We start from the raw sequence: 16,051 nt of genomic DNA, 5'->3' as shown, positions 1-16,051 counted from the left end.
GCCATACAACAAAAATACCTTGAACGTTGACATCAAACGTTTTCTGTTCTTTACCGCCTTTATTCTTTGCTTCACATCTGTACAACCCCGAGTCATCCGGCTTTGCATCCAGAATAAGTAGAGAAAGCTCACCATCTTTGGCATCCATCTTTAATCGACTTGTTTCACGAAGTTTCTGGTCGTCTTTGAACCAGTCAACGGTAGGCACAGGTTTCCCTTTGACTGCTGTACTAAGACTTACAATATCACCTTCTCCAACTTTGACTGGAGTCAAAGCTTCAGACTTCTCCCCTTCCTGTGCTTCAAATGTGGGTTCATTGACGACCTCTTTGACTGCCAAGGCAGCCTTGCTTGAAGCCTCTCCTTCTTCGTTAATAGCAACACACTTGTACATACCAGCATCCTCAAGGACTGTGTCCTTGATGATTAATGAGTAGGCACCTGTTTCTTCGTCATCTAACATTTCAATCCTTCCGTCATCTTCAAGTTGCTCCTTACCACGAAACCAGTCAATGACGGGTGGAGGATTACCAGTCACGTACACCGAGAATTTGGCTTTTTCACCTTCCACCACATTGACAGGCTTCATCTTTTCTTTAAACTCAGGTTTAACATTAGCTTCATTGACAAGAAGTTCACATGAACAGGAGGATGAACCAAACGTATTCTCAGCAACACATTTGTATTCACCCTCATCCTCCAGTTCGGTGGTTGTGACTTTTAAAGTGGCTAGCTCTCCGTCAAAGAATGGTTTGTATCGTTTTTCATTTGCCACACTAGTACCATCTTTAACCCAACTGATACTGGGTTCTGGTGTCCCTGTGACCATACACTCCAAAATTGCATCCATTCCCTCCGTGACTTCTACAGACTTTAGTGGCTGAGTAAATTTGGGCACTGTACCTTGCGCGGGCTTTTCTGGATTAAAAAAAAATAGAACCAGGCTTTATTTAACTGCTTCAACTCGAGGCAGCGATAAGGAGGGACAAATATGAAAGGAGAGAAATCTCAAGTTGGAGAGTGATGTTGTGTGTTTTCCACTGCTTTCCCAAACTCGTCAGGCAAAAGAAACGAACATTGCAGGTTGCAAAAAAAAATTGAAAAATTGCCATCTCGTTCTACTTATGCACAAATTTCAAAGTTGCAGCGCGTTTCAGATCGTAACGTGAAACTCGGCAAGCATCGTTTTAAACGAGGGTTCGCGACAAGTTTGACTTCAATGTTATTATTCTTGTGCCTTTAGGTAAATTACAATACATACCGTGGAAAGAGTCCAATTGCAGAACAATTTGTTTTAGTCATTTTGCTTTGTCATGTGGTAACATTTCTACTTTGCTTGAAACAAAGGTAGGTTTAGAAAATGAGGCAAATGTTTAAATATTAGTCCACTGGCATAAATCAAAACCGGAAAATTGTTTAGAGAATAATCTTAGAAGAGTTCATCACTACAGGGAATTTAGTTCAAGAAACGACTAGATGACAGAAAGCAGCAATTAATCCAAATCCATATAACTATGCTTGGGAAGCTTCTTGAAAAGGCTTTTCTAACAGACTTTTGGGCCATTTGGTTGAATTTTCATTCCATTACGTTTTGTCATGGAAAAAGAGAAGCCAAACAAATGGACCTGCTCCAAAGAAATGTGACTTCAAAGCTAGGTTGACACAGCATTGTAGTCAACGCGCAGAATTGCACAACATATCCGGGACCTTAAGTACCGCTGATAGCGCAATTGGATTCGAAATCTCTTGCATAAAAAGGCACGAAAGAATAGAAACGGGCGCTAGATCGACTGCTACTTGCCAAATTTTCCTTCCTTCAAGTACACTGATCGCTTAGGTACACTCGGGCTTTTCATTAAGATATATTACACTTTCATTCTAGACATTTTTATAAGCTGATGCTGGAGGATACGTTTTATCAAACTGAGCCCGAAAATTAGGAAGTTTAACCCGACGTTCGTATGAAAATGTTAACTCATTCATATTTAGGCCCCAGTTGTTGAAAAGGTGGATAACGCTATCCATCGGATAAATCACTATCCAATGGATAGCACAATTGGTTTTGTTTTGCTACAGTTTATCCACTGGTTTTGCTACTGTTTATCCGGCGGATAGCGCTATCCATCGTTTGAATAACTGCCACCAGGCCCCAGTTGTTCAAAGGATGGATAGCGCTATCCACCGGATAAATCACTATCCAGCGAATAAACACTAGCAAAACTAATTGAGTTATCCAGTAGATAGTGATTTATCCGGCGGTGTACTGCCGTCTGTTTGTCAGACATTTGTCTCTCACCGCCGGCTACTCTGCCTTGATTTTCACTCAAACCCTTGTCAAAGATAAGAGGGACCGCCGCTTACATTGATTACGCCAGTCACTACTGCAAAAGGTATTGAAACCCCTGCCGGCGGATAGCGCTATCCATCCTTTGAACAACTGGGGCCAGATCGATATAGCTTGATTGATCACATCAATTGCCTTAGTTCAGCGGTAGAATCATTCATTCAAATTCTACCCTATACCTTGCACGTTCACTTCGAACACCTTTATGTTTACTCCTGCGGGGGTGGTTGACTTGAAAGAATATGTCGCCGAATCATCAGGAACAGCTTCTCTGATGGTAAGAGTGTAAGTATCTTCTTTGGCTTTGGTATCAAGTCTACTGGTCTTGCGCACTGGTTCACCATCCTTGAGCCACTCGACAGTGGGTTGGGTTGGTCCCGAAAATGTAACATTCAAAGTCACTTCATCACCCTCTCCAACATTAAGGACGGACTTTTCTGGCTCGTTTGTGATGTCTGCAGCCGTTGATATGCCTCCGACAGTTAACTGAGCTTCACTAGACGATTCACCAGCTTCATTAATCGCGACACATTTGTAAGACCCAGAATCGCTTGGTTCAGCATGCTCAATTACAAGAGTAAATATGTCATCCTTGACAGCATCAATGTGAACAAACCGTCCCTCATCCAGAATCTTTCGTGACCCTTGGTACCAATCAACTTTGGGTTCTGGGACTGCATGGATTTTTGCATCAAAGCGTGCCTCCTCTCCAGTTTGAACGGCAACATCATCGATCTCCTTTATAAAGACAGGAGCAGATACGTCAAGAACGGGTCGTTCTTCGATGGGCCGAGGCAATTCTACTTCAGCCGCCTCAGAAATGGTCACAGGTTCTTCTGACCCTGAAAAGTAAAAGTCACATGTTTTGGAAAAAGGAAAGAAAGGGAAAGGAACATTATTTACGTGTCTCTAGAGTCGTTCTAGAGTTGGAGCACTAATTCGGGATACTGTAAACTGAAATTAACAATTAACACAAATCAAGTTAAATGTTGGTTTTGGATGAGAGGGGAAACCGGAGTACCCGGAGAAAACCTCTCGTTGCAGAGCAGAGACCCAACAAACTAAACCCACATATGACGCAGGATCTGGAAATCGACCCGGGCCACATTGGTGGAAGGCGAGTGCTCTCGCCCCTGCGCCATCCCTGCACCCGAGTTTGTTAGCATGTCCTTTAATCCCACCTATTCTAATCTGAGTATACTAAACGGCTGTTGAAAGATGAGCATCAGTAAAATGTTAATGATAATTTGTTAAAATTCACTTCGTCTCGTTATAAGTTCGAGGTTTTTAAAACGTTCCTATTTCGCCAGTGAAATAAACATCATTTTAGTGATCCTTGAATGTACTTTTGAATCCAAAAAGTATTCTTTTGTTTGAACGTTATTTTTTCTGTTTCCTTCTCAAAGCAAAAACACATGTTTAAACTACAAGGGACTTTAAGGGCCGATTTACACGATACGATTTTGTCGCATGCGACAAGCTTACGACAGGCCTACGACATGACTTACGATTGTCGCAGCGTTTTTAAACATGTTTTAAAATGCTACGACAATTTTTCTGACGTACACAACAATCGTAAATCATGCCGTGCGCCTGTCGTAAGCCGTTGTCGCATGCGACAAAGTCGTACCGTGTAAATCGGCCCTAACGTTTCCTGAAATTTTCCTAAGAAATCGATTTTGAGATAAATTTTCAGCAAAACGGTCTCCTCGATTTTTGCATATTGCGTTTTTATCTTCCATGCATCACAATTGAAAATAATGTTTTTGACCGGAAATTTAGACAAAGTATGGCATAAAATCAGAACACTTCAAAACATTGAAAAACGCTGTCAAAGTTTGGTATATCAAACTATTACAGTACTAGAGCGGTTTTCAATTGAGTGTCAAAAGTAATTGGCGAATTGCTTTGGTTTTGCATTACTTCACTCAAAGATTGGTTCAAAGTTCTCGCGCCATTTTTTCAACCAATCAGAGGAGACCAAAACCAATAGTGGCTCGCCCGTGCACATTTTCCCACGCTTTGTGTCGACTACGTGAAATTACTTCGAGTTTTGATTGGTTTACTGGATAGTCTCCGTCCTTTTTGATTGGACAAAGTAATTACTTTGGTTTTGGTTTTACGACACTCGATTGAAGCTCGCTCCAAAATAGTCCTGAAAGTTTGTGCTGTCAGACAAAAACTCTGAGCTGTAGCTCCGTAAAAGGGCGACACTTAGGCAATATTCTACAGACGAGAAAACGGCGATCTTTCAACGTTTTCATGGTCAAGTTGATTTTCGGAAATTTAATTTTATCGGACTTATGACGAGACCTTAATTCTACGGTATCAATTGACAATTGATTACATGGTTATGTTATGTTTACACCCCGTCATGAATTTCCCAATGTAGAGGGAAAAGCAAGTACCTGGAAAAGAAATGAAGAAAATAATAAACTTATCTTCTTACCAATACCAACAACGCGGTTTGTGTTTTGCATGACCAATGCAACCGGAATTAAGAAACATACTGGAAATAGCACGGTGAACACCAGGCAGTATTCCCTTTGTGTTATCGTATAGAGTGTTTTCACGTGACGTCACGGCGGCCATGTTGGTGTTCCTAACTAATCCTCCGAGGATTGAACTCTATTATCATGCAAACGTTTTCTTTTGTCTCGGTGGACAAACACGGTTAATGATCACGTGAGTGGAAACACTCGATTGTTAGTTCGAATAGAAGTTTCTGTTAGTTTTCTTCCTCCTGTAAATCAACGAGTCATGTTGAAAACCATAATATGTAGCTGAAGCACAGAGGGTTTATAAGCCACCGATGGAAACCGGAAGTGACTTTTCCGCATAACAGGACAGTAGTCTCTCCCAGATTTTCTACGTAATCGTCGACTCTGATAGTCAAAAGGTCACTTTCATTTGCCGTCAGTGGCTCAAAAGCGTCAGGTGCTTAAGCTCCCTAACAGTTAAACCAAAAAATTACCTTCGATATTGAGAAGAAATTTCTTTGTTACAGTTGTCATGATACTGGAAACAACACACTTGTAGGTCCCTGAATCTGCTGGTGTGACATGTTTAACCAACAGCTTGCAGTTGTCTGGTTCTTCTATGACCTCGAGATGGGAATCTGGCACAATAGGCTCTTCGTCTTTGTACCATGCAATAGCTGGTGCCGGTAGCCGGTCCGTATGCACAACCATAGTGATGTTATCTCCCTGGGAACCTTCCAAGGGCACCTGATACCAAAGAAAGAATTAAACATATTGCAATACATATGACAAATGATGACAAATCTGTAGAGAGAAAAATGGCAAGATTAATTACTGGGTTACCCATTCCCCCCCCCCCTCCCCTCCCCTCCCTAAGGGCGCAGCCCAGTCAAAACTTTGATCGATCCTAAGAGTTAAAAATTGAATTCCCATGGGACGTCGGTATATTCTACGATTTCATTGGCTTCAATGAAATGCTCTTTTATAACATACGGTCTGATATCATTGGCTTCCACGAGACTGAAATGATGTATGCGCCGCGACGCGAAACAACAACAAGGTTATCGATTTCTTTGCGATGCTGTTGCAGTATTCTGTGGTGAGTAAAAATCAATGTATATAAATTATTTGAAAATCAAAGGGAAACTTTCCTCGCAAACTTTCTCACGTTAGAAGCTGAAACAGAAAACGTGCACGCAATGAAAACAGTGTTTTGACCACCTTAACTTGAAACGCTTTCTTCTTCACAAAAGCCAATTCTCACCATTTCCAAGGTCTGGCCCTGAATCATGCACGAAAACTAGAGCTGTAACCTCCTTCTTTATCATTTCTTCATGTTTTGCAAGGGTAGCTCATGCAGTTAACGTCAAAGAAGCGTTCTTGTTTGAAAATCAAGTCAAACCTTGGACCGAAGATTAAGATCAAGGAAAAGGAAAGCGCTCATAACACAAACCTCTTCGATTTCGTCCTTGAACTCGGGTGGAACAGTTGCCCGGGTAACCGTCAAGTCACACTGGCAATCAGCAGTTCCAGCTTCACTCATTGCTACAACTTTGTACTCGCCAGAATCATCCATTTCACAACCCTCGATAACCAATGAGAACAGCTCCTTGTCATTGTCATCCACATCATCAATGATAACCACACGTCCCTCATCTTCCAGCTGCTTTCCATCTTTGAACCACTCTACCATCGGCTCTGGATTACCTGCAATCTTCACGTCAAATCGGACAACATCACCTACATTCGCTTCCAAGCTCTCAAGCGGCTCCTTGATCAAAGGCATCGTGACACCTTCTTCAACTATGAGCTCTGTTTGACAAGAAACCTTGCCAAACTCATTCTGTGCAACGCATTTATATTCTGCTTCATCGTCTATTTCAGTAGGGGAGATAATGACAGCATAAACATCACCATCACTTTCAAAAGTGATCCTATCGCTTTCTTCCAAGACTTCATTATCCATGAACCATACGACTTCCTTAGCTTGTGATACGCGGCATTCTAGCCGAGACGAGTCCCCTTCCAAAACTTCCACTTCGTCTGGCAATGATTTGATAAAGTAGGGCGTCCGATCATCTGATTTATCGCAGAAAAACAAAAAAGCAAAACTCATTTTAAAAGTTTGTTAGTAGGAGTTTTCATTCACAGGGGCCAATTTTACACTCTGAACGAACAAGACTTGAGTCCCACGAGGACAACCTCAAGGACAACTTAATTATGTGTGGCTTTTACCCCAACTTTGCTATTCACAATATTTCTCAAAACACAAAGTAACGGGGCGGCCACATCGACTACTCGTCGTCGTCGTTGGCAAGCTCTCGATATCGAGTAGAATCTCTTCTTGGAAACACTCAGTCTGTGAATTTGTTTATGGCAGAGCAATCTAATACCTGACAGGCAGATTCGCTACTACTATACGACAACGCATTGTGACTACATGCAACTGTTTTAAAAAGAAGAAAATCCATTACCACTGATCACATGAGACGTTTCCTCTTCCGGTTTATCTGTAAATAGGTATATACAGGAAATGGATTTTAAACCCAGGTTGATACCAACAGATAACAAAGTGTAAAATACAACAAACAGTAAAGAGGTTATATAATGGCCGAGTGTCATTATACGTTGATCTTTTTCCCCAAGGGTCGAAGAATTGTCTGATAAAGCCAATTGTCTCCTTATAATTACATACTCAACCATGATATGCGACAAAAGAGAGCTCACAACATTGCAAACTCCTGTTTTGTCAAACATTCGGTGTGAGTCCTTTGAGATCTTGCAAGGCTCTTTAACACACAGGTGTTGACTAAAGCCTGGTTTTCACTAGCGACGCAAGCCCAAGCGCAAGCAGAACAGCGCTTATTTCACCGCGAAAACGGGGTTTTAGTATAAGGATATAAGTATAAGTATAAGTATATAATAGTATAAGTATAAGGATATAAGTATAAGTATAAGTATATAAGTATAAGCATAAGGATCAAAATTGTTCCTTTTCCTTGTACTTGCGCATATAATTGCGTTCGCTTGCGTCGTGTGAAAACGAAACGCAGCATAAGCACAAGGAAATTTACTACGTCTGGTCAATTAAAGCCCTCGTTCCAGATTCTCCGCTCCTGAGCATTTGAACAAAATGGCGGATGCCGTGGTTGTTTTTTAATGCTTATGTCGACGTTCGTTTTCACTAGCATAAGCTGCTTACGCTTGTACTTGCGTCACTAGTGAATACAAGGCTTAATAGCACATGTCATTACAAATACCGCACTTTGTCCTTCTTTGAACAGACTTAACTGATTAGAGTGTAATGTGAAGTGCTAAGTTTCTACCCCATAAGAACCATGTGAGCGATAGGCCTACTGATGGAAATGGGCCCACACAAGCACACAAGGACAGAGAAAAACTCTGACCAGGGTGGGAATTGAACCCACGACCTTCGAGTTTGATCACCGCTGCTCTACCGACTGAGCTACAAGGTCAGACGGGAGCAAGTCGTGGGAACTGAAGATGTTAAGGTCACGGCAATGAACCTGCACAAGTACAAGGAAGGATTACGTTTTTGCAAACGTTAGCTGTCCTTCTTTGTTTGAAATCCCTGGTGTAGTCCAGATGGGTTGACCACACGACCTCCAGCACGAAAGCCGATGCTCAAGCAACTGAAGTTTAATACTGGATTATTAACAGTTATTGGAAAAAAATCAGATATGTTACCTTGGACTAAGACCTTAGCTTCACAAAGGTCTTGTCCAGCTGGATTCTTGACAAGGCATTTGTAAATAGCCTCATCATCTATTTCCACTGGGTCCACTTTGAGCAGGTGGATGTCATCATCGGAGAGAAGTTTGCAACGATCATCTGCGTGTATGACCTCATCGTCTCGGTACCAAGTCACGGTTATTGGCTTTGAGCCAATGTGCTTTATCTGGAGGTCAAGCGTTTCTCCTTCTTGGATAGTCTGATCGGCAAATTTCTGAACAAGAACTGGCTTTCTCAATCTGATAACAGAAGAAAAACTGCTGAAAAGACCCTTATTTGCGTTCACACAAAATACACCTAACATTTTCAAGCTAAACCTGATTCTTTCACTAATTATGTAATGGTTAGAGCGGTTTTCAATTGAGTGTCGAAAGTAATTAGCGAATTGCGTTGGTTTGGCAGGACTTGACTCGGTGATTGGTTGAAAGGTCTCACGTCACTTTTCCAAGCAATCAGAAGTGAGACCAAAACCAATGGTGGCTCGTGAGTGCACGTGCTTTGCGTCGTCCTTTTTGATTGCACAAAGTAATTACTTTGGTTTTGGTTTTACCTTATCCTCATACACATGCGTATCTCTAGAACTGAAGAAATCCGTCGGGAATTACATGCCGCTCCTATTCAATGTTCATACAAAAGCAAGATTTAAAAAAGTAAAAGTGCAAAGTGTTACTCACATTACTCTTTCATCATCGGATGGTTCTGTGAATAAAACCAAATATAGACACAACTGTCAGTGTTTATAAGAAAAACCGAAATTTTCTTCCATTTTTTGGAGGAAAAAAAACAACTCAAAGAAACCATCACATCCTATTTGCATTCGTCGAAATAAAACGTTCGCTCCATAAAACAAGTAAATGTACTTACTATCACCCAACTAGTGGACTAATGCAAGTCCTGCTTTTTAATTGGTTACGCTACTAGAGGACTATTAGTAATAGTAATAGTCATATGGGGTAGAAACTTGGCAATTTACATTACACTCCAATCAGTTAAGTCTGTTCAAATATAAGTGCTACACGGCCAACGTTTGCAAAAACGTAATCCTTCCTTATTAGTAATAGTCCTCTGGTAGCGAAAAGCGTGACGCTTTCTTTCGTTTTATAGCCAAATAAATATTTCTTTAACTTGCATTTGCTAACTTTATTTTTGCCTTTTCTGTCCGACTAGTTGGGTGATACTAAAACAATAAATTAGACCCTTCGCCCCCAAGGGCCACGGGTCAATAGCCCATTCGTCTTCACCTCATGGGCTATTGACCCGTAGCCCTTGGGGGCGAAGGGTCTAATTGTTAATTAATCTATATATTTGAAATCAGCGGGTTATATGCTGGGGGTAATCCTGCGATGGACTAGCATCCCATCCCGGGGGGAGTATAAATACTCCTAGTTGCTTCATGCTACTGAAACCGGAGATAAGCGCCGGTCTGATGAGCCTTCTGGCTCTTAAGCAGAGACTTACTTTACTTTACTATAAGAGACAATAGCAGATACGTGCGAGGGTTGCTTGTCCTTTTCAAATATGTACATTTATTTCACTACTTTAGGACATTTCAAAATGAGCACACACCTTCGACTATGAGCTCAGCAGAACTGCTCAACTCCGTGTCACCACTTCGAAGAGTACAACGGTAAAGCCCCTCGTCTTTGCCCGTTGTTTTCTTGATGATAATTTTACTGCTGTTCTCATCAGTGATAATCTTTATTCTTCTGCCCTCCTCAACAGGCTGCATGTCCTTCGACCATGTCACAGTAGTAGCTGCATTGTTGACAAAGCACACTTCCAGTGTAGCAGAATCCCCTTCATCGACTTCTACATCTTCCAGCTCTTTTGTTATTTGTAGGCCACGAGGTATTTCATCTCCTGTTTCATTGATTTCTGTAATTTATACACAAGAAAGAAAACTTAGAGCTAGTGCGTATGACACCATGTGTCCCAAATCTTTAAGAACAAGGTTCCTCAACATTTGGGTGCAAACGATGCAGTGAAATCCTTCTATTACGGTCCTATACTTTTAAGATTAACAGCAAAGGAATTTTCAGAACAGGTCAGCGCAAAAACTGACATCGCCGTGATGAACTTATATTTAGCTTTTTTTTTTAACAAAGGCAGGCTATTTGCAATTTCTAAATATTTCACAAGCAGGCAAATTTGAACTTACAAATTACATGCACTTTACCAAGTTTGACATACCATCAACGAGCAATTCGACTTCACAAATAGCTTTTCCCGCCTCGTTTTTAGCAACACACTTGTACACCCCTTCATCATCCAGATCTGCTAAGCTTATAACAAGCTGATGCTGGTGGTCTCCTTCAGACTCTACGGATATCCTCTCATCTGGTTGAATAGGTTCATCGTCTAGGTACCATGTAACTTCTGGTGAAGGTTGTCCAATGACCCTGACCTTGAACACTACTTTGTCGCCTTCAGTGACCTTCAAATCGTGAGGCACTTCTACAAAATCGGGCAAAATTTGCTCGGAAGTCACTGGCAGCACCATCTGGACTGGCTCGTATTGTAAGGCAGATATGGTCTCAGGAATCAAGGGGGCATTGGATTCTCCAGAAAGGTGAGGCTGAAAGAAAAAATATATAAATATCTAATCAGCATCACTGTGCGTATGCACCAAAGTGAAAACCTCTGATTTCTATATAATACAGTAGTTGGTCTGTGTGTATGACAGCACCCTACATGTTTATACAAGTCTTCTGAATTTGACAACATTGCTCTGATCATTTAAGCAATGTGAAACGGTTGCTCGTAATCCACCAAGAGATGAAAACTATCTCAGCATCATTTACAGCTCTTTTAAAATCTGGACCTCGCAGAAGACTAGTTTGCTTACCTCAGGGATTTCCTCTGATGGCCTGTACTCTTCTACTAAAGGCAGCTCAAGCTGTATTTCTCCAAACGGCTTTATACTCTCCTCAGGAAGTTCCACTTCGTCCTCCTCGTCTTCTGTTTCCTCTGAAAAAAGGTGCAAAGCATTTTCTCAAATGTTAAAGGGATTTTAAGACACATAAATATCAACGAACTTTGCGCTATCGAAAGTCTTTCGTCATTCCTCCACCTTGTTCACTATGCGCTGTATCCTAGTATGACCAGATTACGACGAAGAGTTTTGAAACAAAGAATGAATCATTCAAAGTTGTATGCCAATGTATCGTCAAAACCTTTAATTTAGTAATTTCACATTATTGATTGCACATTAGGAAAACGGGATGCACTGACATACGAACCGCAAGTGCAGCATGATTAATAACTAATAATACAAAAACAAGAAGGGTACTGACTTGTGTTTGCTGTATTATAAAAGCTCAAAGAAACATGTATACTACTCTTCTATTGCAACATAGTAACATTTCTTTGTATGCCTCAAACAATGTGAACAATAGAGATCAGTCTGCTCGGTTTCATACCTGTGACAACGAGTTCGGCCTCGGAGATTGCTTTACCAAAATCATTTGTGGCCACACATTGATACTGGCCTCCATCCTCCTGTCGAGCAGAATTGATGATCACAGTACAGCCATCGCTGTCATCAAATTCAATCCTGAAGTTGCCTCCGTCTTCAATTGGTTGCTCGTCTTTGAACCACTCCACGTCTGGCTCGGGTTCACCAGATATCCTTACTTCCAGCTTCACAGGACTACCTTTCAAGACTTCCTGGGACTTCAAGGGTTGGACGAATTCAGGTGATTGCCCTTTAGGTTGTTTAGCTGTAAATTTAAAAATATTCATACATACATACATACTTAATTGAGAACAACGACAATTGTTAAGAATCCCAACCGGCCGGAAGCAAACCAGTTGGCTATTTACAAGTGCAGCTGGGAAGTTGAACCAGGGCCAACCAGGATCAAATTCAACGAGTGGTTAGAGCGGGTCTTGAACCCGGGATCTCTGGATCTCAAGGCAAGCGCCCTAACCACTGGGCCACACAATATTATCCATGAATGAGAAAGACAGACGTTACTTTTCTTGGCATAAAAGCGCCCTATATTTAAAAAGAAATCTTGATGTTAGAAAAAACGCTCAACGAATGGCCGGCTTTTTATCTACAGAGATAAAACTCTGCTCTATTTCGAACAAAAACGAGGCAAACGTAATGTAACTAGTAGCTAAATTGGACACCACTCAAAGTAAAAACTTAAAATGGAAACCATTCACTATTACTTGGAAGAGTTTACAGCGTGCTTGTTTTTGCACACGGTCTGCCTTAAAAGGGCATCCAAGGAGTGAAATTCAAGTTTGAGATCTCGATTTTTAAACCTTGCGGCGTATAAAGTTGTATGATAGCAAAGAAAGCATAATGTGTGCTTCGTAACCTTGTTGGACACGCTGATGCCCATTCCTGACCCTCTGCGAAAACTGCCCGGTAACGTTGAACACCAAGCAGTTCAGGCTGTTCGTTGATGTGCGTATATCGTAGTAATAAGTTCTTTGTTAAGTGCTTCAAAAATTCTAACTGGATGTCTTTTTATATTTGATATTTGAGTGTTACGAAGTGTGGAGTCAAACGAAACAAGTTACCTTCTATATGAACATGAAAATCTCTTGTGGCAGTCCCAGCAGGACTGGTGGCCTTGCACTGGTAAGTTCCTTCATCGTCAGGTGTTGCAGCTATTATAGTCAATTGATAATTGTCTGCTTTGACCTCTGTTCTATATTTGCTGTTTGATCGACTAATGGGTTTGTCATCCTTGTACCACTTCACAGATGGATTTGGTTTCCCCTTTAATTCCACCGTAAGTGTAATGTCACCGCCTTTGTCGATGTGCATTGGTACCTCGCTAGCTTGATCTGCAAAATGTGGTGGGATCATCTTTTCCTTGACTGTCAATGCCCCGGAGCAAACTGCTTTCCCAGCTGCATTGGATGCAACACATTTGTACCTCCCCTGGTCTTTGATTTCACAGTCGTGGATGGTCATAGTGTAACGATCATCAATAAATGACTCTACGAAGAAACGTCCATCAGCGGTGATCTCTTTATCAGCAGTAAACCATTGCACTTCTGGTTTAGGGTTCCCCTCGACTCTTACACTAAAGCAAGGAGAATCACCTTCGAAGGCATTTACATCTTTGATCTTCTGCACGAACTCTGGTTTAACCTGAGGCTGCTCATCTTCTTCCGCTTCATTGACAAGTAGTTCAAGAATACATGTGGCTGACCCAAAAGCATTCTGAGCTTTGCATTCATACTCCCCTTCGTCATCTAACACGGTCTCTTTGAAGTAAAGCGAGGAAACATCCTCGTTAGTGTCACCAGTAACACGCGAATCTAGCACCACATTCTCTCCTTCTTTCAACCAAGTTACGGTTGGCTTTGGTGAACCAGAGACCCTACAGGAAAGCTTGGCTACCGTTCCTTCAGTGACTTCTACAGGAGTGGTGGCTGGTGTAATTTCAGGTTTAACACCATCAGGTTCATCTTTTGCTGGAAACAAAGACAAGAACAAATATTTACAATCTGTAAGCGCCCTGTTCTCAGTGCGTATATCGAGGTAAGAGTACCTTGTAAGCGCTTCAAAAATTCTAACTTGATGTCTTTTTATTTTGATGTTTGAGCATTTCGAAGGGTGGAGTCAAACGAAACAAGTTACCTTCTTCTATATGAACATGAAAATCTCGTGTGGCAGCCCAGCAGGACTGGTAGCCTTGCACTGGTAAAGTTCCTTCATGGTCAGGTGTTGCAGCTATTATAGTCAGCTGATAATTGTCCCCTTTGACCTTTGTTCTAAATTATCTCCTCTGTTCTATATTATCTTCTTAAACAATTCCTATCATATTTGCCATCACTGAGCACTTCACAAGAAACTAGTTTGACTTGATAGCTAAATTAGATAGAGATACACTGTAGATAGATTATTTATTTAGACGATCACTTAGCAGCCGACACGCTGAATTGCACATTCGGTTACAAAAATAGAAAAATACGATAAGGACCTAACATATAACCCATTTACAAACTCATTAATAGATACTTGAATATATGATAATGGCAAATTGCAATACCGTAATAAAAATAATAATAATAATAACGATAAAGATATAAAAACTCTGTAAAATTACTAATCAATCATTAAATCGGCCAAAGACATTGCAGTTTACCCAAAGAATTTCCACGGCATAACATGACTGGAATGAGCAACTTCTTTAAAACGGTTGGTGTGGAAGCGTGGTGGGTCGTAAACTTTGTTGTGTCTGTTGTAGAGTCCATGGTGTTGGGGAGGAAGCAAACTAGCAAGTTTGTGTTGACTTAAGGAACTAAGCCCAAAACTATCTAAACAGTGGTTGTACGATTGTTCGGGTGATATTATAAACAGCGCTCTCTTCTCTACACGTTCCAGGTCCTCACTAAGATAATCTGGTAAACTATGATGGAGTACACTGAGGTCAGCAATATTCAAGGACTGGTCTTAATACGTTACAACAAAAGTTGATAATGTCCTCGCGGCTGACACTGGCTCTTTTCAGTACAAACGTTGGTTAAGCTTTCTTAGCAAAGTATTACACAGCAAGAAACGCTGGTTGTTTCGAGTGACGTTGAAACCTGGAATTTTGTATTCGTGATAAATATTCTGATACATTACACCAAGAACTAAATTAGCATCTCAGTGGGGCATGATACAGTCCATCAAAACTCTAATTGTAATGAAATAAAGGTAACCGTTGCTAAACTCGTTCATACCAGATGCGAGAGGATAATTGAACGGTGCTGTGGAAATGTATCCGCATTCACTATCAATATTAATCATGGAATAAAAGGCTTTCCTTTGATTTCATCTTGCTGCCACATCACATTGTTCATTGTTCATGCAACTTCGTAACATTCTAAATTGGAATTACAAGTACGTTTGTAGGGCAACAAAGAATAAAGCCATGAGAATGTAATTCTTAACTACAAACAAGAATGATATGAAGCTGGCATCACACAGAACAAACAGAGAAATTACTACTAGCAGAATGCATAAAAGAATCAGACGTTGTTAAACTCAATCAGCGGTTAAACCATGCTTTAAATCTACATCTGCAACCTAATTTCCGCACATAATCAGTTGAATTTGTAACAAAACTGCCGTAGAAAATTACCATAATATCGGCTTTTCTTCTTTAAGACAGTGACTGCCAATATTAGTAGACACTAAACACCATTGTATTCGCAGCGGTTCAAGCAAGATCTTTGAAATGATTAATTAAGCCTGCTTACACAAGTTATCTTACACTAAGAGCATAGCATCACGACGTATTAACATTAATAAAAACGACGATAAAAATCGTAAACAAAACTTAATAAAACGCTAGCACAAATGATACAGGACTAACACGTGGATAAAAGTTCTTCATAAAAGAACTAAGTTTATGAACATAAATCCTTCGAGAATTCATACAGAAAAATTTGTTGAGTGCATTTGCTGTTTGCAAAGGAATTTGCAGAATTAGAAATCAGATACTCGTGATGTTTTGAAAGT

At 40.8% G+C, this 16,051-nt stretch overlaps 1 protein-coding gene across 1 annotated transcript in view; it reads right to left on the bottom strand.

Annotated features, from left to right (window-relative positions):
- LOC138049179 (muscle M-line assembly protein unc-89-like) overlaps positions 1–16,051 on the bottom strand; it is a 139,236-nt gene that overhangs the window by 69,786 nt on the left and 53,399 nt on the right. Inside the window, 12 exon segments of the mRNA XM_068895353.1 lie at positions 19–918; positions 2,524–3,186; positions 5,319–5,571; positions 6,278–6,903; positions 7,299–7,334; positions 8,533–8,816; positions 9,252–9,276; positions 10,144–10,452; positions 10,768–11,152; positions 11,423–11,544; positions 11,997–12,296; positions 13,111–14,016. Of these exon segments, the coding sequence (XP_068751454.1) occupies positions 19–918; positions 2,524–3,186; positions 5,319–5,571; positions 6,278–6,903; positions 7,299–7,334; positions 8,533–8,816; positions 9,252–9,276; positions 10,144–10,452; positions 10,768–11,152; positions 11,423–11,544; positions 11,997–12,296; positions 13,111–14,016 (4,809 nt within the window).

This window comes from Montipora capricornis, chromosome 5, assembly GCF_036669925.1.
Source record: "Montipora capricornis isolate CH-2021 chromosome 5, ASM3666992v2, whole genome shotgun sequence".
Lineage (NCBI taxonomy): Eukaryota > Metazoa > Cnidaria > Anthozoa > Scleractinia > Acroporidae > Montipora > Montipora capricornis.
Note: the sequence above shows the minus strand (reverse complement) of the source record. Positions and strands in the feature narration are given on the sequence as shown.